Genomic DNA, 23,182 nt, shown 5'->3' on the forward strand with positions numbered 1-23,182 from the left:
GTACATACATGACATTACTTATCCTGTACTGATCCTGAGTTACATCCTGTATTATACACCAGAGCTGCACTCACTATTCTGCTGCTGGTGCAGTCACTGTGTACATACATGACATTACTTATCCTGTACTGATCCTGAGTTACATCCTGTATTATACTCCAGAGCTGCACTCACTATTCTGCTGCTGGTGCAGTCACTGTGTACATACATGACATTACTTATCCTGTACTGATCCTGAGTTACATCCTGTATTAAACACTAGAGCTGAACTCATTACTCAACCTTTAATGTATATGGTAACTCCTCTAGCAGAATAGTGAGTGAGCTCTGGAGTATAACAACATATAATGCAATAATGTAAAGTTTAAAGCATTGAGAAACTCCCTACATGTTCATATTGGTTATATACACACACATACAGGTACATAGTCCTCGCTGTCAGTCTGGGCTGTAGAATCATCATTAGAGCTGCTGTTCCTGGACTCTCCTCCATCCAGGGATTTTGCATCTGGAAACAGGAACTGCAGGAAAATGTAAAGGTTTAATATCCTCTATATTAAGAGACGTGTTCATTGCTGTAGGATCATATAGTAGAGGCGAACTGGAATCTGAAACATGTAACAGTTTATTGGATAAGGAAAATAGAATTAAATAGAATAATATAAGTGTAACAACCTCCCCTTTAAGATCTGATCACATGTATGTACATCCTCCGCCTTCAGCTAATATGAAGACTAATCTGCCAACAATTATCTGATGTCACATTCAAGCCTCTATGACCCCCAATTCCTCATGTCTAGCAATGGCACTTTCCATGTAGCTGCCTGTAACCAGCTTCCTCCTCCTCCATACTTGGTTCAACTGACAGGCTGGAGCCAAAGAGTGATATCTTCCCAACCAGAACCTATAAACAGGTTCTGGTATCATTTGAAAGAGAAGAATTTCACCTCTTATATTGTTTTTCTAGGTGCCACAAACACAGAGATATCCGCAGACAGTCACAAGTGGGAGCTATGAAAATTACACTTCTTGTGGCCCGAAGAAAGACAAGAATGTGTAAGTAAAGGGCATGTCTCCTCTTTAAAATGACACCAGAGCTGTGTTTCTAGGTACCATGGTTCAGTAGCTATAGACATTTGCAACTAGGACTTATTTTTGGAGTACTGTAGTGTTAATATTACAGCCCTACTCCGATGAGGCTGAATAATCATACTAGGTCTTATTTTTGGAAAATAGATAGATAGATAGATATGAGATAGATAGATATGAGATAGATAGATATGAAATAGATAGATACCTGTAGAAAGATCCAGCGGCACTATCTGATTAGCTGTAGTGGGTGCAGGCATCCTAGGATCGGGCCTCGGATCCTCTGGTAACAAAATATCCAAAAAACGGGCAGCACTCCAGATGTGTGAAGAAACGTGGTTCTATTTTATTCCATAATGAGCAATTACAGCAACGTTTCAGCTCAAGAGAGCCTTTTTCAAGCTTGAAAAAGGCTCTCTTGAGCCGAAACGTTGCTGTAATTGCGCATTATGGAATAAAATAGAACCACGTTTCTTCACACATCTGGAGTGCTGCCTGTTTTTTGGATATTTAGATAGATAGATAGATATGAGATAGATAGATAGATAGATAGATAGGAGATAGATAGGAGATAGATAGGAGATAGATAGGAGATAGATAGATAGATAGATAGATAGATAGATAGGAGATAGATAGATAGATAGATATGAGATAGATAGATAGATATGTGATAGATAGATATAGATCGATATGAGATAGATAGATCGATATGAGATAGATAGATAGATAGATAGGAGATAGATAGATAGATAGATAGATAGGAGATAGATAGATAGATAGATAGATAGGAGATAGATAGATAGATAGGAGATAGATAGATAGATAGATAATAGATAGATAGGAGATAGATAGGAGATAGATAGGAGATAGATAGGAGATAGATAGATAGATAGATAGATAGGAGATAGATAGATAGATAGATATGAGATAGATAGATAGATATGTGATAGATAGATATAGATCGATATGAGATAGATAGATCGATATGAGATAGATAGATCGATATGAGATAGATAGATCGATATGAGATAGATAGATCGATATGAGATAGATAGATAGATAGATAGATAGATAGATAGATAGATAGATAGATAGATAGATACTTGAAGAAAATGTAAGCAGCACACAAACAATTCAGATGCAGGTGGGTGCAGGCACAATGAGACCAGGCCTCAGGTCTCTCGCAGACAAAAGTAGGAGAAAGTAGGCAGCACTCCAAAACAGTCCAATTGATGGTGTTTAAAGGTGAATTCTTTATTCCATAATGCCAGGTATAATAAAGTGCAACGTTTCGGCTCAACTTGGCTTGAAAAAGGCTCCAAGTTGAGCCGAAACGTTGCACTTTATTATACCTGGCATTATGGAATAAAGAATTCACCTTTAAACACCATCAATTGGACTGTTTTGGAGTGCTGCCTACTTTCTCCTACTTTTAGATAGATAGGAGATAGATAGATGGATAGATAGGAGATAGATAGATAGATAGATAGATAGATAGATAGATAGGTATGAGATAGATGACAGATAGATAGATAGATAGATAGATAGATAGATAGATAGATATGAGATAGATAGATGGATAGATGGATAGATAGGAGATAGATAGATAGATAGATAGATAGATATGAGATAGATAGATGGATAGATGGATAGATAGGAGATAGATAGATAGATAGATAGATAGATAGATAGATAGGTATGAGATAGATAGATAGATAGATAGATAGGAGATAGATAGATAGATATGAGACAGATAGGAGATAGATAGATAGATAGATAGATAGATAGATAGATAGATAGATAGATATGAGATAGATGACAGATAGATAGATAGATAGATAATAGATAGATAGGAGATAGATAGGAGATAGATAGGAGATAGATAGATAGATAGATAGATAGGAGATAGATAGATAGATAGATATGAGATAGATAGATAGATATGTGATAGATAGATATAGATCGATATGAGATAGATAGATCGATATGAGATAGATAGATCGATATGAGATAGATAGATCGATATGAGATAGATAGATCGATATGAGATAGATAGATAGATAGATAGATAGATAGATAGATACTTGAAGAAAATGTAAGCAGCACACAAACAATTCAGATGCAGGTGGGTGCAGGCACAATGAGACCAGGCCTCAGGTCTCTCGCAGACAAAAGTAGGAGAAAGTAGGCAGCACTCCAAAACAGTCCAATTGATGGTGTTTAAAGGTGAATTCTTTATTCCATAATGCCAGGTATAATAAAGTGCAACGTTTCGGCTCAACTTGGCTTGAAAAAGGCTCCAAGTTGAGCCGAAACGTTGCACTTTATTATACCTGGCATTATGGAATAAAGAATTCACCTTTAAACACCATCAATTGGACTGTTTTGGAGTGCTGCCTACTTTCTCCTACTTTTAGATAGATAGGAGATAGATAGATGGATAGATAGGAGATAGATAGATAGATAGATAGATAGATAGATAGATAGATAGGTATGAGATAGATGACAGATAGATAGATAGATAGATAGATAGATAGATAGATATGAGATAGATAGATGGATAGATGGATAGATAGGAGATAGATAGATAGATAGATAGATAGATAGATATGAGATAGATAGATGGATAGATGGATAGATAGGAGATAGATAGATAGATAGATAGATAGATAGATAGATAGATAGATAGGTATGAGATAGATAGATAGATAGATAGATAGGAGATAGATAGATAGATATGAGACAGATAGGAGATAGATAGATAGATAGATAGATAGATAGATAGATAGATAGATAGATAGATAGATAGATAGATAGATATGAGATAGATGACAGATAGATAGATAGATAGATAATAGATAGATAGGAGATAGATAGGAGATAGATAGGAGATAGATAGGAGATAGATAGATAGATAGATAGATAGATAGGAGATAGATAGATAGATAGATATGAGATAGATAGATAGATATGTGATAGATAGATATAGATCGATATGAGATAGATAGATCGATATGAGATAGATAGATCGATATGAGATAGATAGATCGATATGAGATAGATAGATCGATATGAGATAGATAGATAGATAGATAGATAGATAGATAGATAGATAGATAGATACTTGAAGAAAATGTAAGCAGCACACAAACAATTCAGATGCAGGTGGGTGCAGGCACAATGAGACCAGGCCTCAGGTCTCTCGCAGACAAAAGTAGGAGAAAGTAGGCAGCACTCCAAAACAGTCCAATTGATGGTGTTTAAAGGTGAATTCTTTATTCCATAATGCCAGGTATAATAAAGTGCAACGTTTCGGCTCAACTTGGCTTGAAAAAGGCTCCAAGTTGAGCCGAAACGTTGCACTTTATTATACCTGGCATTATGGAATAAAGAATTCACCTTTAAACACCATCAATTGGACTGTTTTGGAGTGCTGCCTACTTTCTCCTACTTTTAGATAGATAGGAGATAGATAGATGGATAGATAGGAGATAGATAGATAGATAGATAGATAGATAGATAGATAGATAGATAGGTATGAGATAGATGACAGATAGATAGATAGATAGATAGATAGATAGATAGATAGATAGATAGATATGAGATAGATAGATGGATAGATGGATAGATAGGAGATAGATAGATAGATAGATAGATAGATAGATATGAGATAGATAGATGGATAGATGGATAGATAGGAGATAGATAGATAGATAGATAGATAGATAGATAGATAGGTATGAGATAGATAGATAGATAGATAGATAGATAGGAGATAGATAGATAGATATGAGACAGATAGGAGATAGATAGATAGATAGATAGATAGATAGATAGATATGAGATAGATGACAGATAGATAGATAGATAGATAATAGATAGATAGGAGATAGATAGATATATGATAGATAGATATGATACAGATAGATAGATAGGAGATAGATAGATAGATGATAGATAGATAGATAGATAGATATGAGACAGATAGGAGATAGATAGATAGATAGATAGATAGATAGATAGATAGATAGATAGATAGATATGAGATAGATGACAGATAGATAGATAGATAGATAGATAGATAGATAGATAGATAGATAGGAGATAGATAGATAGATAGATAGATAGATAGATAGATATGAGATAGATAGATGGATAGATGGATAGATAGGAGATAGATAGATAGATAGATAGATAGATAGATAGATATGAGATAGATAGATGGATAGATGGATAGATAGGAGATAGATAGATAGATAGATAGATAGATAGATAGATAGATAGATAGATATGAGATAGATAGATAGATAGATAGATAGGAGATAGATAGATAGATATGAGACAGATAGGAGATAGATAGATAGATAGATAGATAGATAGATAGATAGATAGATAGATATGAGATAGATGACAGATAGATAGATAGATAATAGATAGATAGGAGATAGATAGATATATGATAGATAGATATGATACAGATAGATAGATAGGAGATAGATAGATAGATGATAGATAGATAGATAGATAGATAGATAGATAGATAGATAGATAGATAGATAGATAGATAGATATGAGACAGATAGGAGATAGATAGATAGATAGATAGATAGATAGATATGAGATAGATGACAGATAGATAGATAGATAGATAGATAATAGATAGATAGGAGATAGATAGATAGATAGATAGATAGATAGATAGGAGATAGATAGATATATAGGAAGGAGATAGATAGATAGATAGATAGATAGATAGATAGGAGATAGATGACAGATAGATAGATAATAAACATATACAATTAAAAATAGATAAACCTTTACACAGATAATGATATAGCAGATACATATTAGATATAGATAGATATTTCCTGTAATCTGCTCTATGACTTGTAGCTGATTAATGTGACAGATATTCATGGGGTATAAATATCCCGATTACGCACTTGTCAGATTTCAGGAGCAGAGAGAAACGTTTCTAGCGCCATAACATCCCCGATATATTCAGGAGGCAGAACCGTTAACAAGGTAAACAACAGATATGATTAATTCACACTCAAGCAACACTACAGCACCTTCTAATTAACACGTGTATTAGCTGCTAAGATGAATCTGTGAGATTAGGGTCATGTCGCGTATAATGGGGGAGAAAGATCTAAATATATAACAGCTGAAAGTTCAAGGTGGAACCTACAAATAATATGGCGTTGAGGACATCGCTGCTTAATGGGGTCTCATCGGCCCCCCGGTGCTTGCGGATCTTCTTCCTGGCGCTGCTGACCATGCCGGTGACGGACAGCTTGTGTATGGGGACTGGTGCCGGCTCGGTGAGCTTGGATAGAGCCTGGCTAATATCAGCTGCGTCTAGAAAGAGGGAACACAAAGGACACCGAATGCGGAGAAGTATTCATTTACAAAGATCGGCGAGATGCTACTTAGCAACCAGATTATTCTGCCTCGCTGCATATCCCTACATCTTACTAATAAAAAAAAGACACATTTTTGCAGTGTTTTATCATATTAGATATAAAAAAAATCTAAACCTCCATTGGTAATCTGGGGTATAAAAAAATATGCACATTTAAGTGCATTAGAATAATTCACACTGTCATTAAATACACATAATAGAAATGGCTCCCAAAGGCCACAATGGACAGATTTAATAAGAGCTGCAATACTTCATTTCACCTGCGGGGGCACTGCAGGAAAACTGAACACTTGTTTCATAAAGATTATAGCTGATCATTCGGGGCGTCAAATAGTGGATCATTAGGTTAACAGCTCCATTTACCATAAGTAAGTCCTTGATGAGGGTTTAAACACGGCAAACAATCTAAGTAAATGGATTTTACATGGGCAGAACATATCCTTAAATAGGCAGAACATATCCTTAAATAGGCAGAACATATCCTTAAATAGGCAGAACATATCCTTAAATAGGCAGAACATATCCTTAAAAAATGTAACATATCCTTACATGGGCAGAACATATCCTTAAAAAATGTAAACATTAGATCCCTAAAAGTACAAGACATTTCTCACCGTTTCCCCCGATTCTAGTCCAGCTGCTCTCCACTTCCTGCTGTCCCCCTGACACACAGGAAGTGCATGGAGATGTCGGCTCAGCCAATCACAGCCTGAGGCTGATCACCAAGCTGCCCATTGACTGGCTGAGCTAGGAGACATTGAATAAAGGAGCACAGTAGCGGTGAGGGCAGTGTTTGGATATTGGTGGCCAAGTTTGGGACAGGTGAGTAATGGATTGTTATGTAAGGGCTGCCATGTTTAATCTATTTGCCATAGTGGCCCCACATGCAGATTCTATAGGCCACCGTGATGCAGGATCTGGTCTTTATATTCTCATTTACACTCTCCTTTACCCCTAAAATTCGACAACAGTAAGTGCACTGGGGCCATCAACAGAGCCCCCCCTGGGGTGTGTGGGCTCTGTCTTTTACACCCCTCCTTCCACGTTCACGCTTCATCCAGCGTTTGATGCCACAGGGCTTCGGCTTTGAATTCCTGGGAATGTGCAGTAGCTCCCGTCCCAGAAAGCATCCCAACGGAAGCCAATGCGCATGCGCAGGAATCTGATGTCGGTTGCAGTATGATGAAGTGTAAATGTGATAACAGTGGAGTAATATATAGATCCCCGGAGACCACAGAGGCTCCGGCGACGCCCCCAGAGCACTTTCAGTTAATTTGCATCTTTGCATCATGTTTAGGGACCAAGCAGGACGTAAATAATAATGTTAAGACCAGATTCTGCATCACGGTGACCCAGGAAATTATTTCATTTAAGGATAATTTCCTTCTCTTGTAAACATCCCTTTTAACAATTAAAATATAGTCGCTGCCTGTTTCATATTAAATTTTTGGGGGATACTCAAACTTAATACCCATAAAACACATCTATGACATGTTCCCCTGAATCGCAAACAAAGTAGAACCAAGGCGAAATTCAATTTTACCAACCACAGAGATACCAGCTGCCGGTGGTGCTAGTCTTCCTCTCCCCTGTTAAAGGGGTTGGCCAACATCCCACTATGCAGCTCAATACATAGTTTTGGGGGTAGATAATGTAGGTTTTACCTTTCCCATTTTCCTCAAAGGTCGATTTTCCAAGTAGCTCATCAGTGGATTCTTTACGACGGCAAAGTCTAAAAAACTCTGAAACAAAGTCGCCTGAATAAGACATAAAGGTGAAATGTTGCATTACTCAGATATCGGGAGGCGAGTTCTCTCATATAGGGGCAGATTTATCAAGTGTCTGAAAATCAGAATATTTCCAGTTGCCCATGGCAACCAATCACAGCTCAGCTTTCATTTTACCAGTGCTCATGAATATTTTAAAGGGGTGCTGTGATTGGTTGCCATGGGCAACTGGAAATATTCTGGCTTTCAGACACTTAATAAATCTGCCCTATAATGTCAATGAGGAACAAATAAATTCGGGAACTCTTTATTTTAAAATATCTAGTACATTTTTGGGTATGCAGCCCCTATGTAGACCAATGTTTCCTTCTGCTAAAAGATTTCTAATAATTCCTGCACAGTCCCAATTCTCAAGTCACCGTTTGATCTGTCCATCTCCTAAAATCACACTAACAATATAAAAGAATAATTATAAAAGACAGATAAGAGAGAGCATAACAGTAAGGTCAGACTACCACACAGGGTATAGTCTTAGTCTGTTACCATGGAGACGCATAGGTGTGGATTGGAGCTGTAAGCACAGTAAAGCACAATAAATATTGTAAATATTATTATATTTTATTAGATTAGAATTGAAAAGGTTGATTTCATTTTTACATTAGTCGCATGGAAGCAATTATAAAGAAAAAGTGTGAATGTAAAAATTCAAAAAAACTTTATATTGTGTTGCTAAGGAAATAATGGCTATTACCCAGCCTGTGACTACTTACCTAACATACACTGAGGATTATCCGCTTTCCTTACTCGGACTGACCACTGGGGAGCCTGTAGTGGATCCAAATCCCTGTAAATTGAAGCAAAAAGTGAAACGTTTCTCAGCAGAATGAAAATTCTCCAAAACTAGATGCTACATACTAAACACTGGGTGGCTCAGCTCGACCCAATCTACCAAAAAACAGACTGAAGCATCTAGGGGGTCCTCTTAGTGCTCAATAAGCTCTTGGGGGTCTTGCAAATCCGGCGTAATTTACTGACGTAGCCAACATAGTGTACTGAGTGGCATTCAGTACAGGTGACTAAGAGGAGTGTCATATAGAGCAGAAGAGAGCAGCGCTGTGGTTGGGGACTTGAAGTGTAACCATCATTTGAGGTAATTTTTATATTGTGCGCGGGGAGGAGGGTTGATAAAAACACTTTTCCAATATACTTAATAAAAAATTTCTGCATAGTTGAAAAAATAAAAATCAAGCTCCTCCCTCCATAGCAATGCGTCTTTCAGCCTAGTACCTTATGTATATATGGAGACTGCAGGAGCTCACATCTATTACCCCTTCACTTTCAACTTGAACTTTGAAAATACTGTTCATAGCATACTACAGCCAGGGAGTGAGCAGGAAGGGTTAAAGGGCTTTACCCATGAAAGAGAAGTCTCAAATTTCAATCCCTTAGTGATGTTTACACAATACAGATAATTTTTAAGCCCTTACTTTACAATTTTACTCAGTTTTATTTAGCTCCTATCACTCAGTGATGATCCATGTAAAATTCCTGAGTGTGAGCGGGGACTCTCTAAGCAGACACTTCATGCTCTGTTCTATGAGATGCTGTGAGCTGACAATGTGCTTAGATTATCAGGTACAGGGTTTATATACACTTTCATTTAGCTTCTGAACATTTACTAGCATCTGAGACATAGTTAGAGAGATGAGACAGATCAGAGATGATGAGATGCATATAACACACAATTACATTCTCAGCTCTGCTATCTCAGCCACAACATACACTGTCAGCTCTGATGTGCCTCCCTGCCCTGGATAAAGACTTTATCTGTCTAAAGCTTGTAGCTTTTGGGGCACATTCACACTGACATATGTCTGCACGGCTACTGCCAGGTATACCTCCGGCGCCATGGAAAGGAGGAGGGTAGACCCCTCCCCTCTCCATAGCAATCCATGGCACACGGCTCGTAATATGGGAAAGATAGGACATGTCCTATCTTTCGTCCTGTGTATGGAGCAGTATGGTGCCACACGTACCATTGGCAGTCTATAGGGCAAGGAAGGAATAGCCGCAAGCTTTGTATCAAACAGGAGAGGTGAGAGAGACCCCTCTTCAATCCTGTAGGCAAATTTCTTTACAAACTAAACAATGTTTAATGAAGTATTTTCACTCCCCCCCCCCCACCCCTCCACACAATATAAAAAAATATCTTTAAAGAGTCACAAACTTTTCAACAAAATTGACTAATACTTTCTCTAGTCACTGTCTTCCTATTATTGTTATATCTCTGGTCAATTCCATCAGAAGCTCAATGAGATACAATATAACATGAAAGTCTATGGAGGGGGGAGGGGAGAGAATTGAGTAGGTGTTGAGCTCAGAAGGTCTGGACAGCGGGAAACTTCTAGAGAATGCAAAATATACAGAATATGGTATCACTCCTCTGCAAAGAGTTTGTATGTTCTCTCCATGTTTGTGTGTGTTTCCTCTGGGTCCTCCGGTTTCCTCCCACACTCCAAAACATACTGTTAGGTTGTTTAGATTGTGAGCCACGTGGGGACAGGGACCAATTTGTCATGTTTTGTGCATAAAACTAAAGAAATTATTATAATTATTATTACTCCTCGTGTGTTTCCATCACATGAACGGGACAATACCCTCCCCTAGAAGTGAAAACTGAAGGTATTCATAATATATTGTATTGCACCACTAGACCACCAGGACTAACCCCCTGTATTACTTACGAGTACACGTCATTGTCCACTATGATGCCTTCGGTCAGACAGGGCCACGTGGTGGCTAAGTGTAATTCACTAGGAGACAAGTAAGGACGAGGTTAGTGGATCAGAGTCCCGCACAATCCAATTCCGGGAAGAGAACAAAGGATCTTTTCATTCTGAAATGTCATTGTTGTCAACTTGACAATTGCAGAGAAGACACAGTGACAGAGTCAGGAGACAATCAGGATTTTCATAAAAAGAAACGTGATTTTATAAGAAAGAAAAGTATAAAAATTATACATGGAAAAGGCCTGTGTCTTCATTAGCAGTGTACGGTAAGAGCCTGAAGAAGACGTATCTCACCTTTTTGTATGTAGTTTATAACAGCAAATATATCTATATTCCAAGATTGCAGCTTGGGGCTCATCCTCACACTGCTGTGCTCATCCTCACACTGCTGTGCTCATCCTCACACTGCTGTGCTCATCCTCACACTGCTGTGCTCATCCTCACACTGCTGTGCTCTTAGCTGTCTGCAGTGAACTGCTCTAAAGTCTCAAAGCCATGCTATTAGTTACAGAAACCTGTGACAGCATTTACTCAGAGCAAAGTGAGAGGCTGTGGAGGGATAAAAAGCAGAGAGCACATAGCACAGCAGTGTAAGGACAGTCCCCCAGTGCATTCGGAAAAGGTATAATCCTGTACTATACATCCATATTTCACAGTCCTGCTGCTACTACCAACATACACAAAGGTATGATTACACATCTCTTTAGAGACTATTCCCAACTTTGCTGTCAGAGACTACAGGGCACAGCAGTGTGAGGACATCTTATCGCCAGTGAACTTAAAGAAGCTACAATCCTGGAATATTAATCCATATTTTACAGTCCTGCTGCTACTACTAAACATACAAACGTATGATAACACATCTCTCTAGGGATAATTCCTAACATAACTTGCAGAGAACACAGCAGTGTGAGGACACACCCCCTGTGCACTTGGAGAAGCTGTAATCCTGGAATGTAAACCCATATTTCACAGCCCTGCTGCTACTAGCTACATAAACAAAGGTCTGATTACACATTTCACCAGGGACAATTCCCAATATTGCCTGCAGACAGCACAGAGCACAGCAGTGCACTTGGGGAAGCTACAATCCTGAAATATATATCCTTATTTCACAGTCCCGCTGCTACTAACCACATACACAAAGGTCTGATTACAAAGCTTTCCAGGGACAATACCTAACACTACCTGATGACTGTATGGCCACAACTGCTGATAGGTTTGTTTTATGAGAATACCCCTTTAAGTGCCGAATGCTAGAAAAGCTGGGTGCTTTAATGTGCTCATAGCGGAGGCGTACCCTGTGATCCAGCGCCGGGGGCTCACCTGTATACTGCACAATTTGCTGTGTACACCGTGTCATTTCATCTCATGGGCTGAAATGAGCAATTTAGCGGGAGAAAGGTCAGCGCTCTATGAAAATGGCCAAATTGTGCACTTCAGCTGCCTGATTACACCCGACGAGCGCAAATGAGCCATTTCCCCAGCTAAAGCTTAATAGTTCTAAAATATCTCCCATTAAACTTCAGCTTCCGAAAATATGAGTTACATACGCGGCATCTCCAGTGATAATATATCTAATGCCCCTCCTATCTCACTGCCTCCTATATCACTTATAGCAATCTCATGTACTGATAGAGGATGTATCTATATACATATTCCATATATACTTATATATACATATATGTACTATACTACTACCAGCAGAGGGCAGCATCATGTTAAGGCACACAAAATGTCTTTGGATACTTAGATTTTTGGGAAAAAAAATTCTATAAACCAATAATTACACAGGTTTATATCCTTAAAGATATAAGCACATATAGACTGATAGAATATATCCTGTAGTATACTCCAGAGCTGCACTCACTATTCTGCTGCTGGTGCAGTCACTGTGTACATGCATGACATTACTTATCCTGTACTGATCCTGAGTTACATCCTGTATTATACTCCAGAGCTGCACTCACTATTCTGCTGCTGGTGCAGTCACTGTGTACATGCATGACATTACTTATCCTGTACTGATCCTGAGTTACATCCTGTATTATACTCCAGAGCTGCACTCACTATTCTGCTGCTGGTGCAGTCACTGTGTACATACATGACATTACTTATCCTGTACTGATCCTGAGTTACATCCTGTATTATACTCCAGAGCTGCACTCACTATTCTGCTGGTGGTGCAGTCACTGTGTACATACATGACATTACTTATCCTGTACTGATCCTGAGTTACATCCTGTATTATACTCCAGAGCTGCAATCACTATTCTGCTGCTGGTGCAGTCACTGTGTACATACATGACATTACTTATCCTGTACTCATCCTGAGTTACATCCTGTATTATACCCCAGAGCTGCACTCACTATACTGCTGCTGGTGCAGTCACTGTGTACATACATGACATTACTTATCCTGTACTGATCCTGAGTTACATCCTGTATTATACCCCAGAGCTGCACTCACTATTCTGCTGCTGGTGCAGTCACTGTGTACATACATGACATTACTTATCCTGTACTGATCCTGAGTTACATCCTGTATTATACCCCAGAGCTGCACTCACTATTCTGCTGCTGGTGCAGTCACTGTGTACATACATGACATTACTTATCCTGTACTGATCCTGAGTTACATCCAGTATTATACCCCAGAGCTGCACTCACTATTCTGCTGCTGGTGCAGTCACTGTGTACATACATGACATTACTTATCCTGTACTGATCCTGAGTTACATCCTGTATTAAAATATATACAAAAAATAGAGTTTAGAAATTGTGACCAATTTGTGACTGGGTTCAAAAAGTACGTTTTTGTATAAGAAAGGCAAATCGTCCAATTTGTACGTGTGTTCCCAATTGTCACTAAAATATAACTTTTAATTATTAGTTTAAAAAGTGAGAGCTAGTAGCGTACAGTGGATAGAAAGTGAAGGTACAATTCCAGTACACTAAGATTAAAATTACAGTCAGTTGAGTTGTCAGAGCTTTATTTTTCTCTGTATCGAATAAGAGGGCAGATCCTATGAGTGTTTTTGCAGTGTGTTATTAATATATCCAGGGTTTGGATTTGGCTTGGTCTGATTAGTGAAGAGGGCTCGGGGGGGGGTGTTCGCCCCTACCCCTTCTGGTAGATCTCAGTAGGCTATATGTGGGGGTACATGAGTCCTCCCTATTTAGAAGTGGATTTCACCTACATATTAGTCTCTTATTTTGATGGTTAGTGTAGTCCTGCCTTTCCTATCCCTACTTGAATATTTCAATGGGTGTTTTAAGAGTTCTGCACTCCGGTAAATATTCTATAGGCTTTTACACTCAATAGAATTAAACTACGTTCATATCCCTCTTTCTAGTTCTACAACTCTTCTGCTGAGCTAAAATCCTAAGGGTATAGCCCCCCCGACATGTTTCGCGGCATAGAGCAGCGTCCTCAGGGGTGCCGGGGCTATAGTGCGGCGCACCACGTGAAATCCCGTTCTTTATAACTTCTCATTATTACGTAATCAGGAAGGGCCCGTCTCTCACTTCCAATCAAAACGCTAGACTCCAAAAGCCAATCACGGCAGTGGGCTATGTCCACCGCCATCCAATCCTCATGAAGTTACTCCGTTACATCACCGATAGTGTCCACACAATGCGCGTGTCTGTTTTTCTTAGTACCGAAAAAATTTGTTTCAATGCGTCTGCGCAAAGATATCTCACCTAGACTCCTGCGCGTGTCTGTTTTACTTAATCCAGATCTTAATAAACCCTCTGCGTCTGCGCATCGACTTTATCTTTCGTACGCCCGATTCCTTTTCCTCGCGCATGCGCGCCAACTTGTCTTTCGTGCGCCCGATTCCTTTTCCTCGCGCATGCGCGCCAACTTGGAGTTTCATGGGCTCAGTTCCTTCTCTTCGCGCATGCGCGTAGACTTAGTATTTCGTGCGCTCGGTTTCTTCTCTTCGCGCATGTGCGCTGACTTGGTATTCCGTTCGCTCGATTCCTTCTCTTCACGCATGGTCAGGAACTTATGTGATGTTCGGCTATTTTCCCACTTACTGTGGGTCCAGGTGATTGAGTGGATTCCGATGGCTATGTGTTATTTATCCATGCTAGGGAGGACGGAGTTGTAACAGTATCAGGCGATGGGGTCATTTGTCCATATTGGTGGGGGCGAGTGGCCCCCTCGCTAGCGATGAAATCTCTATAGTTATAGAGATGTAACGGTATCAAGTGACGGGATAATTATAATTCATTCCTAATTTTATGGTGTATCAAATTTTGATTAACACAATAAGTGGTGTGCCTCTTAAACTGAAATATCCTTCATACTACGGTTCTTATTTATTGTTAAAGATTCATTTATAAAAAAGCTGCATAAGTAAATCCCTCATTAAGGCCTTTGGGGCTCATTGTTCCTAATTTGTAAATCCATTTTGCCTCCAATTGGAGGAGGTCTCGATCGAGATCGCCCCTTCTTATACCCGTCTTTAGGTGATCGATGCCCCAGAAGCGAAGCTGCTCAAGATCCCCATTATGTGTCGTCTTCATATGTTTTGAGAGGGTTGTGTCTTTCTTTGTTCTTACTGTGCTAAAGTGCGAGGAGACTCTTTTTCTTAGCTCCTGTATTGTTTTCCCTACATACATTTTTGGGCATCTGCACTGTGCCACATATATCACCCCTGTTGTTTTACAGTTAATAAAATGTCTAATCTGATAAGTTCGAGTGTTATCTGGGTTAGAGAATTCTTTTCTTCTAGACATATATTTATATATTACTTATATATTACATTACTTATCCTGTACTGATCCTGAGTTACATCCTGTATTATACCCCAGAGCTGCACTCACTATTCTGCTGCTGGTGCAGTCACTGTGTACATACATGACATTACTTATCCTGTACTGATCCTGAGTTACATCCTGTATTATACCCCAGAGCTGCACTCACTATTCTGCTGCTGGTGCAGTCACTGTGTACATACATGACATTACTTATCCTGTACTGATCCTGAGTTACATCCTGTATTATACCCCAGAGCTGCACTCACTATTCTGCTGCTGGTGCAGTCACTGTACATACATGACATTACTTATCCTGTACTGATCCTGAGTTACATCCTGTATTATGCTCCAGAGCTGCACTCACTATTCTGCTGCTGGTGCAGTCACTGTGTACATACATGACATTACTTACCCTGTACTGATCCTGAGTTACATCCTGTATTATGCTCCAGAGCTGCACTCACTATCTGCTGCTGGTGCAGTCACTGTGTACATACATGACATTACTTATCCTGTACTGATCCTGAGTTACATCCTGTATTATACCCCAGAGCTGCACTCACTATTCTGCTGCTGGTGCAGTCACTGTACATACATGACATTACTTATCCTGTACTGATCCTGAGTTACATCCTGTATTATACTCCAGAGCTGCACTCACTATTCTGCTGCTGGTGCAGTCACTGTGTACATACATGACATTACTTATCCTGTACTGATCCTGAGTTACATCCTGTATTATACCCCAGAGCTGCACTCACTATTCTGCTGCTGGTGCAGTCACTGTGTACATACATGACATTACGTATCCTGTACTGATCCTGAGTTACATCCTGTATTATACCCCAGAGCTGCACTCACTATTCTGCTGCTGGTGCAGTCACTGTGTACATACATGACATTACGTATCCTGTACTGATCCTGAGTTACATCCTATATTATACCCCAGAGCTGCACTCACTATTCTGCTGCTGGTGCAGTCACTGTGTACATACATGACATCACTATTATATCCTCATAATACAAACATAATAGCTTTAGTAGTCATCCAATATTAAGAGAATTTTTCCTCCTAGAAACAATGAAATGTAAGTCTATGGGTTGTGTTTGGTGCTACAGCTGAAGCCCATAAACACTTGTAATACTATACTGTATATGATTTATATTCTGCTAACCTTATTGGATCTTCACATGCCCCAAAGGGAAGCTTTCCAAACTCAAGACCTCCAACTTCTCCACCCACCACTGCATCGATATCTGTGGAAAAGATAAAGGACATACAATCAAAGTAATAAATTACTAAATACAGAAAAAATAACAGGAAAACCTAAAAATAAAGGATACAATAAAAGTAAAACTGTGATTGTCTATTTCCTCTAGTAAAAATCTTGCTGGCAACACCTTTTTCCTATCCATTTTCAGCTGGCAGATCTGATCTGAGGTTTACAGAGAAAGTTGGATTCTTACATAGGATACATACACATGAGAATTCCACATACCATATATACTTGAGTATAAGCCTAGTTTTTCAGCACAAAAAAATGTGCTGAAAACCCAAACTCGGCTTATACTCGAGTAAAAAAAATTATCAAACCTCATCTTTCTGGCTTCCCCCGCTGCTTGCTATATACTGGGGCAGGGGGCTGGCTATATACTGGGGGGCAGGTGCTGGCTATATTCTGGGGCAGGGGGCTGGATATATACTGGGGGATATGGGCTGGCAGGCTATATATTGGGGCAGGGGGCTGGCTATATACTGGGGGATATGGGCTGACAGGCTATATACTGGGGGATATGGGCTGGCAGGCTATATACTGGGGGCAGGTGCTGGCTATATACTATGGGACAGGGTCTGGCAGGTTATATACTGGGACAAGGGCTGCTGGCTATATACTGGGGGAACTGGGCTGCTGGCTATATACTGGGGCAGGGGCTGCTAGCTATATACTGGGGCAGGGGGCTGGCTATACACTGGGGGATATGGGCTGGCAGGCTATATACTGGGGCAGGGGCTGCTGGCTATGTACTGGGGCAGGGTCCGGCAGGCTATATACTGGTGCAGGGGGCTGGCTATATACTGGGGGATATGGGCTGGCAGGCTATAAACTGGGGGCAGGTGCTGGCTATATACTATGGGACAGGGTCTGGCAGGCTATATACTGGGACAAGGGCTGCTGGCTATATACTGGGGGACCTGGGCTGCTGGCTATATACTGGGGCAGGGGCTGCTAGCTATATACTGGGGCAGGGGCTGCTAGCTATACACTGGGGGATATGGGCTGGCAGGCTATATACTATGGGACAGGGTCTGGCAGGCTATATACTGGGGCAGGGGCTGCTAGCTATATACTGGGGCAGGGGCTGCTAGCTATACACTGGGGGATATGGGCTGGCAGGCTATATACTATGGGACAGGGTCTGGCAGGCTATATACTGGGACAGGTATTTGTCTTTCAAGAAACCTTGGGAATAAGGATCTTCCAAAAAGGAAAAGACTCCCAGACTGGAGACAGCAGCCTCTCCTTCGTGCAGAGCAGGGAATGGGTTGGTAAGGTGAAAGGCCATGGTCATGGGTCAGGAGGAGGTAAATGTCCCAATGCAGGCCAACTTTAGAGATGTGTGGAGACTAGTGGCCTTTGCACGTTCTACCTGCAGAGAGATAATTGGGAGTTTCTATTCTTTTTTTAATTGCAGGGCAGGAAGTGGGTTGGTTAAGAGAGACGGCACAGACATGGGTCAGGAATTCAATTCTATTCAGCCCATCAATGAGGTGGGTGGAGTGTTATGAGATGTTTGGGAGTTTCTGCTTTTCCTCAGTGCAGAACAGGGAGAGGGTTGGTTAGGAGAGACACCACAGACATGGGTCAGGAGGAGGAAATTATCCCTACTCAGGCCCAGGGGTTATGGCCCATGCATGCTTCAGAGGTTTTGCTTCTCATCAGTGCAGAGTAAGAAGCTGGTTTGATCATACAGGCCACAGATTGGGGTCAGTGGGTGGAATACATCTCCATGAGTACGGTGCCTCTGCAGGTGTGTAAGGTCATGCATGCTACACTTCCAAAAGGTGGCGCTGGTGTCACACTTTTCCCTTTCTTATCTGCTTAGAGTTCCCTTGTACTGATAATGTCATTCTGGGTAGAACTACATTTCCCAGCATGCCCTAACAACCTATACAATACACAGCAGTCAATTACTGCCTAATTCCTGTCACTATTTTAGAACCTTGTGCTTTCAATTTGCCTTTATTAAAGCTATTCAGCCTGTAATTGCTGGAGGATATTAGCTGATTACAAGGACACGAGGCCACTGCTGCGATAATGAAAAACTACTTCTCCTATTCTTCTCATCTAATTAATATGGTATTATTAAATATTACACTGAATTGGAAATTATTTTAGAACAGAGTTTTCTTGTGTAACAATATCCCAATGCTGAATTTCAATGGCACCAAATATCTGTGAATTGTTATGCCTGACTTGTCTTCTCTGGCACTGGTGTAGCAGTAACAACTCATTCGGCACTACTATACAGCCAGAACAATGGGGCAGATTTACTTACCAGGTCCCTTTGCGATCCAGCGGTGCGTTCTGTGCAGTGGATTCGGGTCCGGCCGGGATTCACTAAGGTAGTTCCTCCGCCGTCCACCAGGTGGTGCTGCTGCGCTGAAGTTCCCCGAGGCCCGCCGGAATGCACTGGAGTTCACCGGCCTATTCCTGGTGAAGGTAGGCGCGAGTCCAGCGACACTTTTTTTTTTAAATGCGGCGGTTTTTCCGAATCCGTCAGGTTTTAGTTCGGCCACACCCCCCGATTTCCGTCGCGTGCATGCCGGCACCGATGCGCCACAATCCGATCGCGTGCACCAAAATCCCGGGGCAATTCAGGGGAAATCGGAAATATTCGTGTAACACGTCGGGAAAATGCGAATCGGGCCCTTAGTAAATGACCCCCAATGTTTAAGACGCTGCTTTGTAGATTGCCGTAAAAGCTATGAATCTTCTAGATATCCTCCCCCATTGCATCAATAATATTCTCTGGTGGAGGACTCAGCATGTGTACTTCTTCACATCTCCTGTTGGGGGCACTGTATAAGAAATTAGCACTTACAGTCAGGGGGGCACATTTACTAAGGGTCCACAGCCGCGAATCCGTCGTGTTTTTCCCGAATATTTCCGCTTTGCGCAGTATTTCACTGGATTGTGGCGCAATCGCGCGCGACAGAAATTGGGGGGCGTGGCCACCGGACAACCCGAAGGATTCGGAAAAACCGCAGAATTTAAAAAGCCATTTGTGTTGCAAGATCAAGCACTCCCATACACCAGAAAAAAGCAGGTGAACTTCGGCGGACCTCGGCGCAGCAGCGACACCTGGTGAATATCGGCGCACGGACCTTAGTGAATCCCGGCAGAACCCGAATCAGTGGCGGAGAACCCGCCGCTGGATCGCGACTGGACCGGGTAAGTAAATCTGCCCCAGGATGTTTTTATGGGAGGAGTTAGAGCGGTACAACATCTTTGGTGCACCAGGAATCTAATGTACATTAAGTAAATGTTCCACAAAAGCTCGAGGTACAATGGTAAGTTGGAGTTTTATGTGATGCGATCTGTATGGCAGTGCTGTTAGACTCTGTTTAATATCACAAAATATAGATAATCTAATCCTTGTTAGACAACAGACTTGATGTTTACTCCAAAAGGTGAACTGTAAAGTAAGGTACCTCAAAGCAACACAAGTATTTAAAAAAATACAAGTCATCCCATAAAAAACAAGTCCTTACACAACTATTTTGATGGGAAAATAAAGGTCAAATGTTCTCCTAAAAAAAAAAGTGTTATTATTCAGTTTTCTATTCATTTTTATTCACTTTTCAATTCATTAACTCACCCTACAATGGTGACGGGAAAAATATAACTCTTTCTGCAAAAAACAAGACCTCATATGGCTGCATTGAAAAATAAATCAGATAGTAAAAAATAAAGAGCCTTTAACTTTAATTATCTTGATTATCTATGTGCAGCAGTTTCTTTGCTATCCTCCTCAGGGTAGCCTGGCCCTGCAGTAGTTGTGTCTCCTGGCTGTACTGATTTCTCCTGTGATCCGTAGAGTTTCTTACATATATGGTTTCATGGAAGGTTCGGGGGCTTTTGCTCAGTGCTCCCTGAGGAGGAGAAAGTCATGTGACTGTGATAACTGTGTGTAGCCGGGTTGCAGTAGTCTCTCTCTGCACCACATTTTGTTTCATGCACTCCACGGCAGACCCCTCACCCACCTCCAGCTCTACCAGCATTTACTGAACATGAAAGAAGCTATTAACCCTTAGTGCTCACACAGCACAGACTATACATTTCAAGTAACTGTTACACTGCTGGTTGCTACTACTCCTGTGCTTCTCCATGTGATGAAAGCTGCCAGGCTAGTCACACTATAAAGATCCTGTATGTATACTATGCAGGGTTCAGTGTAGGAATCTCACTGGATTTACCACTTAACTACTTAATGAAATAACACAAGGCATCATGGGAACTGTGGGAAGCCTCAACTTGACTCAGATTCAGGGCAGATACAAGCAGAGGTTTGTCTTTTCCCATTTCACTGCTGCTGAGAACATTTTGTTGTGAGCAGCTTCAGAAAAGAAAATGCCATAAGAAGACCCACAGCACAAAATGGGCATCGTTCTGTCAGTTTTAAAAGGGGGAATAACAAATGGCAATTTAGTAAGTATCATAATAACACATTTACATTTTAAAGGCTTATAAAGGGAAAGTCCCTCAACAACGCTAACATTTTGCATGGATAGTCTATGGATTTTAATAGGAAAAAGTGTAATTCTTTATTGCACAACTGGAGGCACTGGAGGGGAACTAAAAGTTACTGTTGTGTATGTGTGCAAAGATTATGGCTTATAATTCGGACTTTCCAGCCACAGGACACCCTATAATCCCCTTATCTTTAGGGGATCCTAATTGCACCAGTTGTATAGGTCATCGTGCATGCGCCAAGCGCAGATTTCATTTTTTTTTATTTTGCTTTTATTTCTTGCTAAATCCCAGCAAATTGATTGCCAGCACTTCTGCTCTCCTCGGCATCACCTCTCCTCCGCTCCATCACCTACGCCGCAGAAAAGTGAGACCTTGGCAAACACGAGTCTTGTTAATCTATTTCATGTGAAACAATCGAAAATCTCTGATGTGCGAAATCAGTTTCTCATGTCAGGAAAAGGGGATAAAAGGCAAAGCTACATAAAAAAGACAAAGAATTTCACTAGTGAAATCCCATCTGTGATCCTGCGCGGATCGGATCCTATCAGGCAGCTGGACGACATACTGGTCAATGTGGATCGTGATTGCCACCAGTCTGTAGACTCCTTCCTGCTATTACTGCTGCTCCCATTAAAGCGAACCTGCCTTTGTCATCATTCTGAATAATTTCAGTACTTTATAAGAGTTTATTTGACATGGTGGGGGAGGGGGGGCAGCTGCAGCCTGTGTGTGCCTAAGTCTCTGTCTCCTATCCTCTGCACTCATCCAACTCCCTCCCCACTTCCTGTCATGTGCATTGAGCAGGCAGGTGAGGGAGGGGGAAGGTGTGGGGTAGAGGAAGATTGTATGAGGAGATACAGGCACACACAGGCTGCAGCTGGTCTCACCTGCTTATATAAAATAAACTACTTACATTATTCAGATAGCTGATAAAGACATTTTCAAAATCAACATAGCATAGGCTACTGGAACTGATCACCAGCTAAAAATGACATTCCGGGTGACAGGTTTGCATTAAAGGAAATCCACCATCAGAATCCATCCTGATAAACCAGGGACATTACTCATAGATCCAGGCACCGGGACTGTGGGATCTTCTTAAAGAGAACCCGTCATGCAAAATAACCCCCCTAAACTAAATATATTTTCATAAACTGCCATTAGAGAGCATTGCCTCTATCCCTTTATTGTCCCTCTACATGCCTGTAAACCTAAGCAATGAGGTCCTAAAGCTGTATGCAAATGACCTGTGAAATGTCCAATGAAACATTAGCATATTCAAGCTGTCCACTCTATTCATGAGTGGGAGGCACAGCCACACCCCCAGTGCTTGACTGACAGCCTGTATAATGATGTGAGGCTGTATAATGATGTGAGGCTGTATAATGATGTGCTTCCTGGTGCTGGTGGCCACACCCCCTGCAGCCTGTGTGTGTGTTTAGGAGAGATACAGCAGCTCCAGGCAGCCATGTTATAGCAGAACATGTCAGGTACTTGTGTAGCTGATGTCTGTGTCTCTCACCTGTATATTAGGAGGATGCAGCATGTCAGCAGATGCAGCACTCACACTAGCCATGCTTTACTATACATTACACACAGACAGGAGCAGGGGGAGGAGAGGGGAGG

At 40.9% G+C, this 23,182-nt stretch overlaps 1 protein-coding gene across 4 annotated transcripts in view; it reads right to left on the minus strand.

The window, feature by feature from the left end:
- RAB3GAP1 (RAB3 GTPase activating protein catalytic subunit 1) overlaps positions 1-23,182 on the minus strand; it is a 92,499-nt gene that overhangs the window by 32,169 nt on the left and 37,148 nt on the right. For 2 of the 4 annotated variants that reach the window (XM_072122266.1, XM_072122268.1), the window contains exons 9-14: positions 16,976-17,057; positions 10,986-11,054; positions 9,012-9,085; positions 8,179-8,271; positions 6,281-6,450; positions 420-521 (exon numbers count right to left, since the gene is read on the minus strand). In XM_072122266.1, the coding sequence (XP_071978367.1) occupies positions 420-521; positions 6,281-6,450; positions 8,179-8,271; positions 9,012-9,085; positions 10,986-11,054; positions 16,976-17,057 (590 nt within the window). The remainder of the gene's footprint in view (positions 1-419; positions 522-6,280; positions 6,451-8,178; positions 8,272-9,011; positions 9,086-10,985; positions 11,055-16,975; positions 17,058-23,182) is intronic. The other 2 variants (XM_072122269.1, XM_072122267.1) reach the window with 1 other exon arrangement.

The sequence above is a fragment of the Engystomops pustulosus genome, chromosome 8 (assembly GCF_040894005.1).
Source record: "Engystomops pustulosus chromosome 8, aEngPut4.maternal, whole genome shotgun sequence".
Classification (NCBI taxonomy): domain Eukaryota; kingdom Metazoa; phylum Chordata; class Amphibia; order Anura; family Leptodactylidae; genus Engystomops; species Engystomops pustulosus.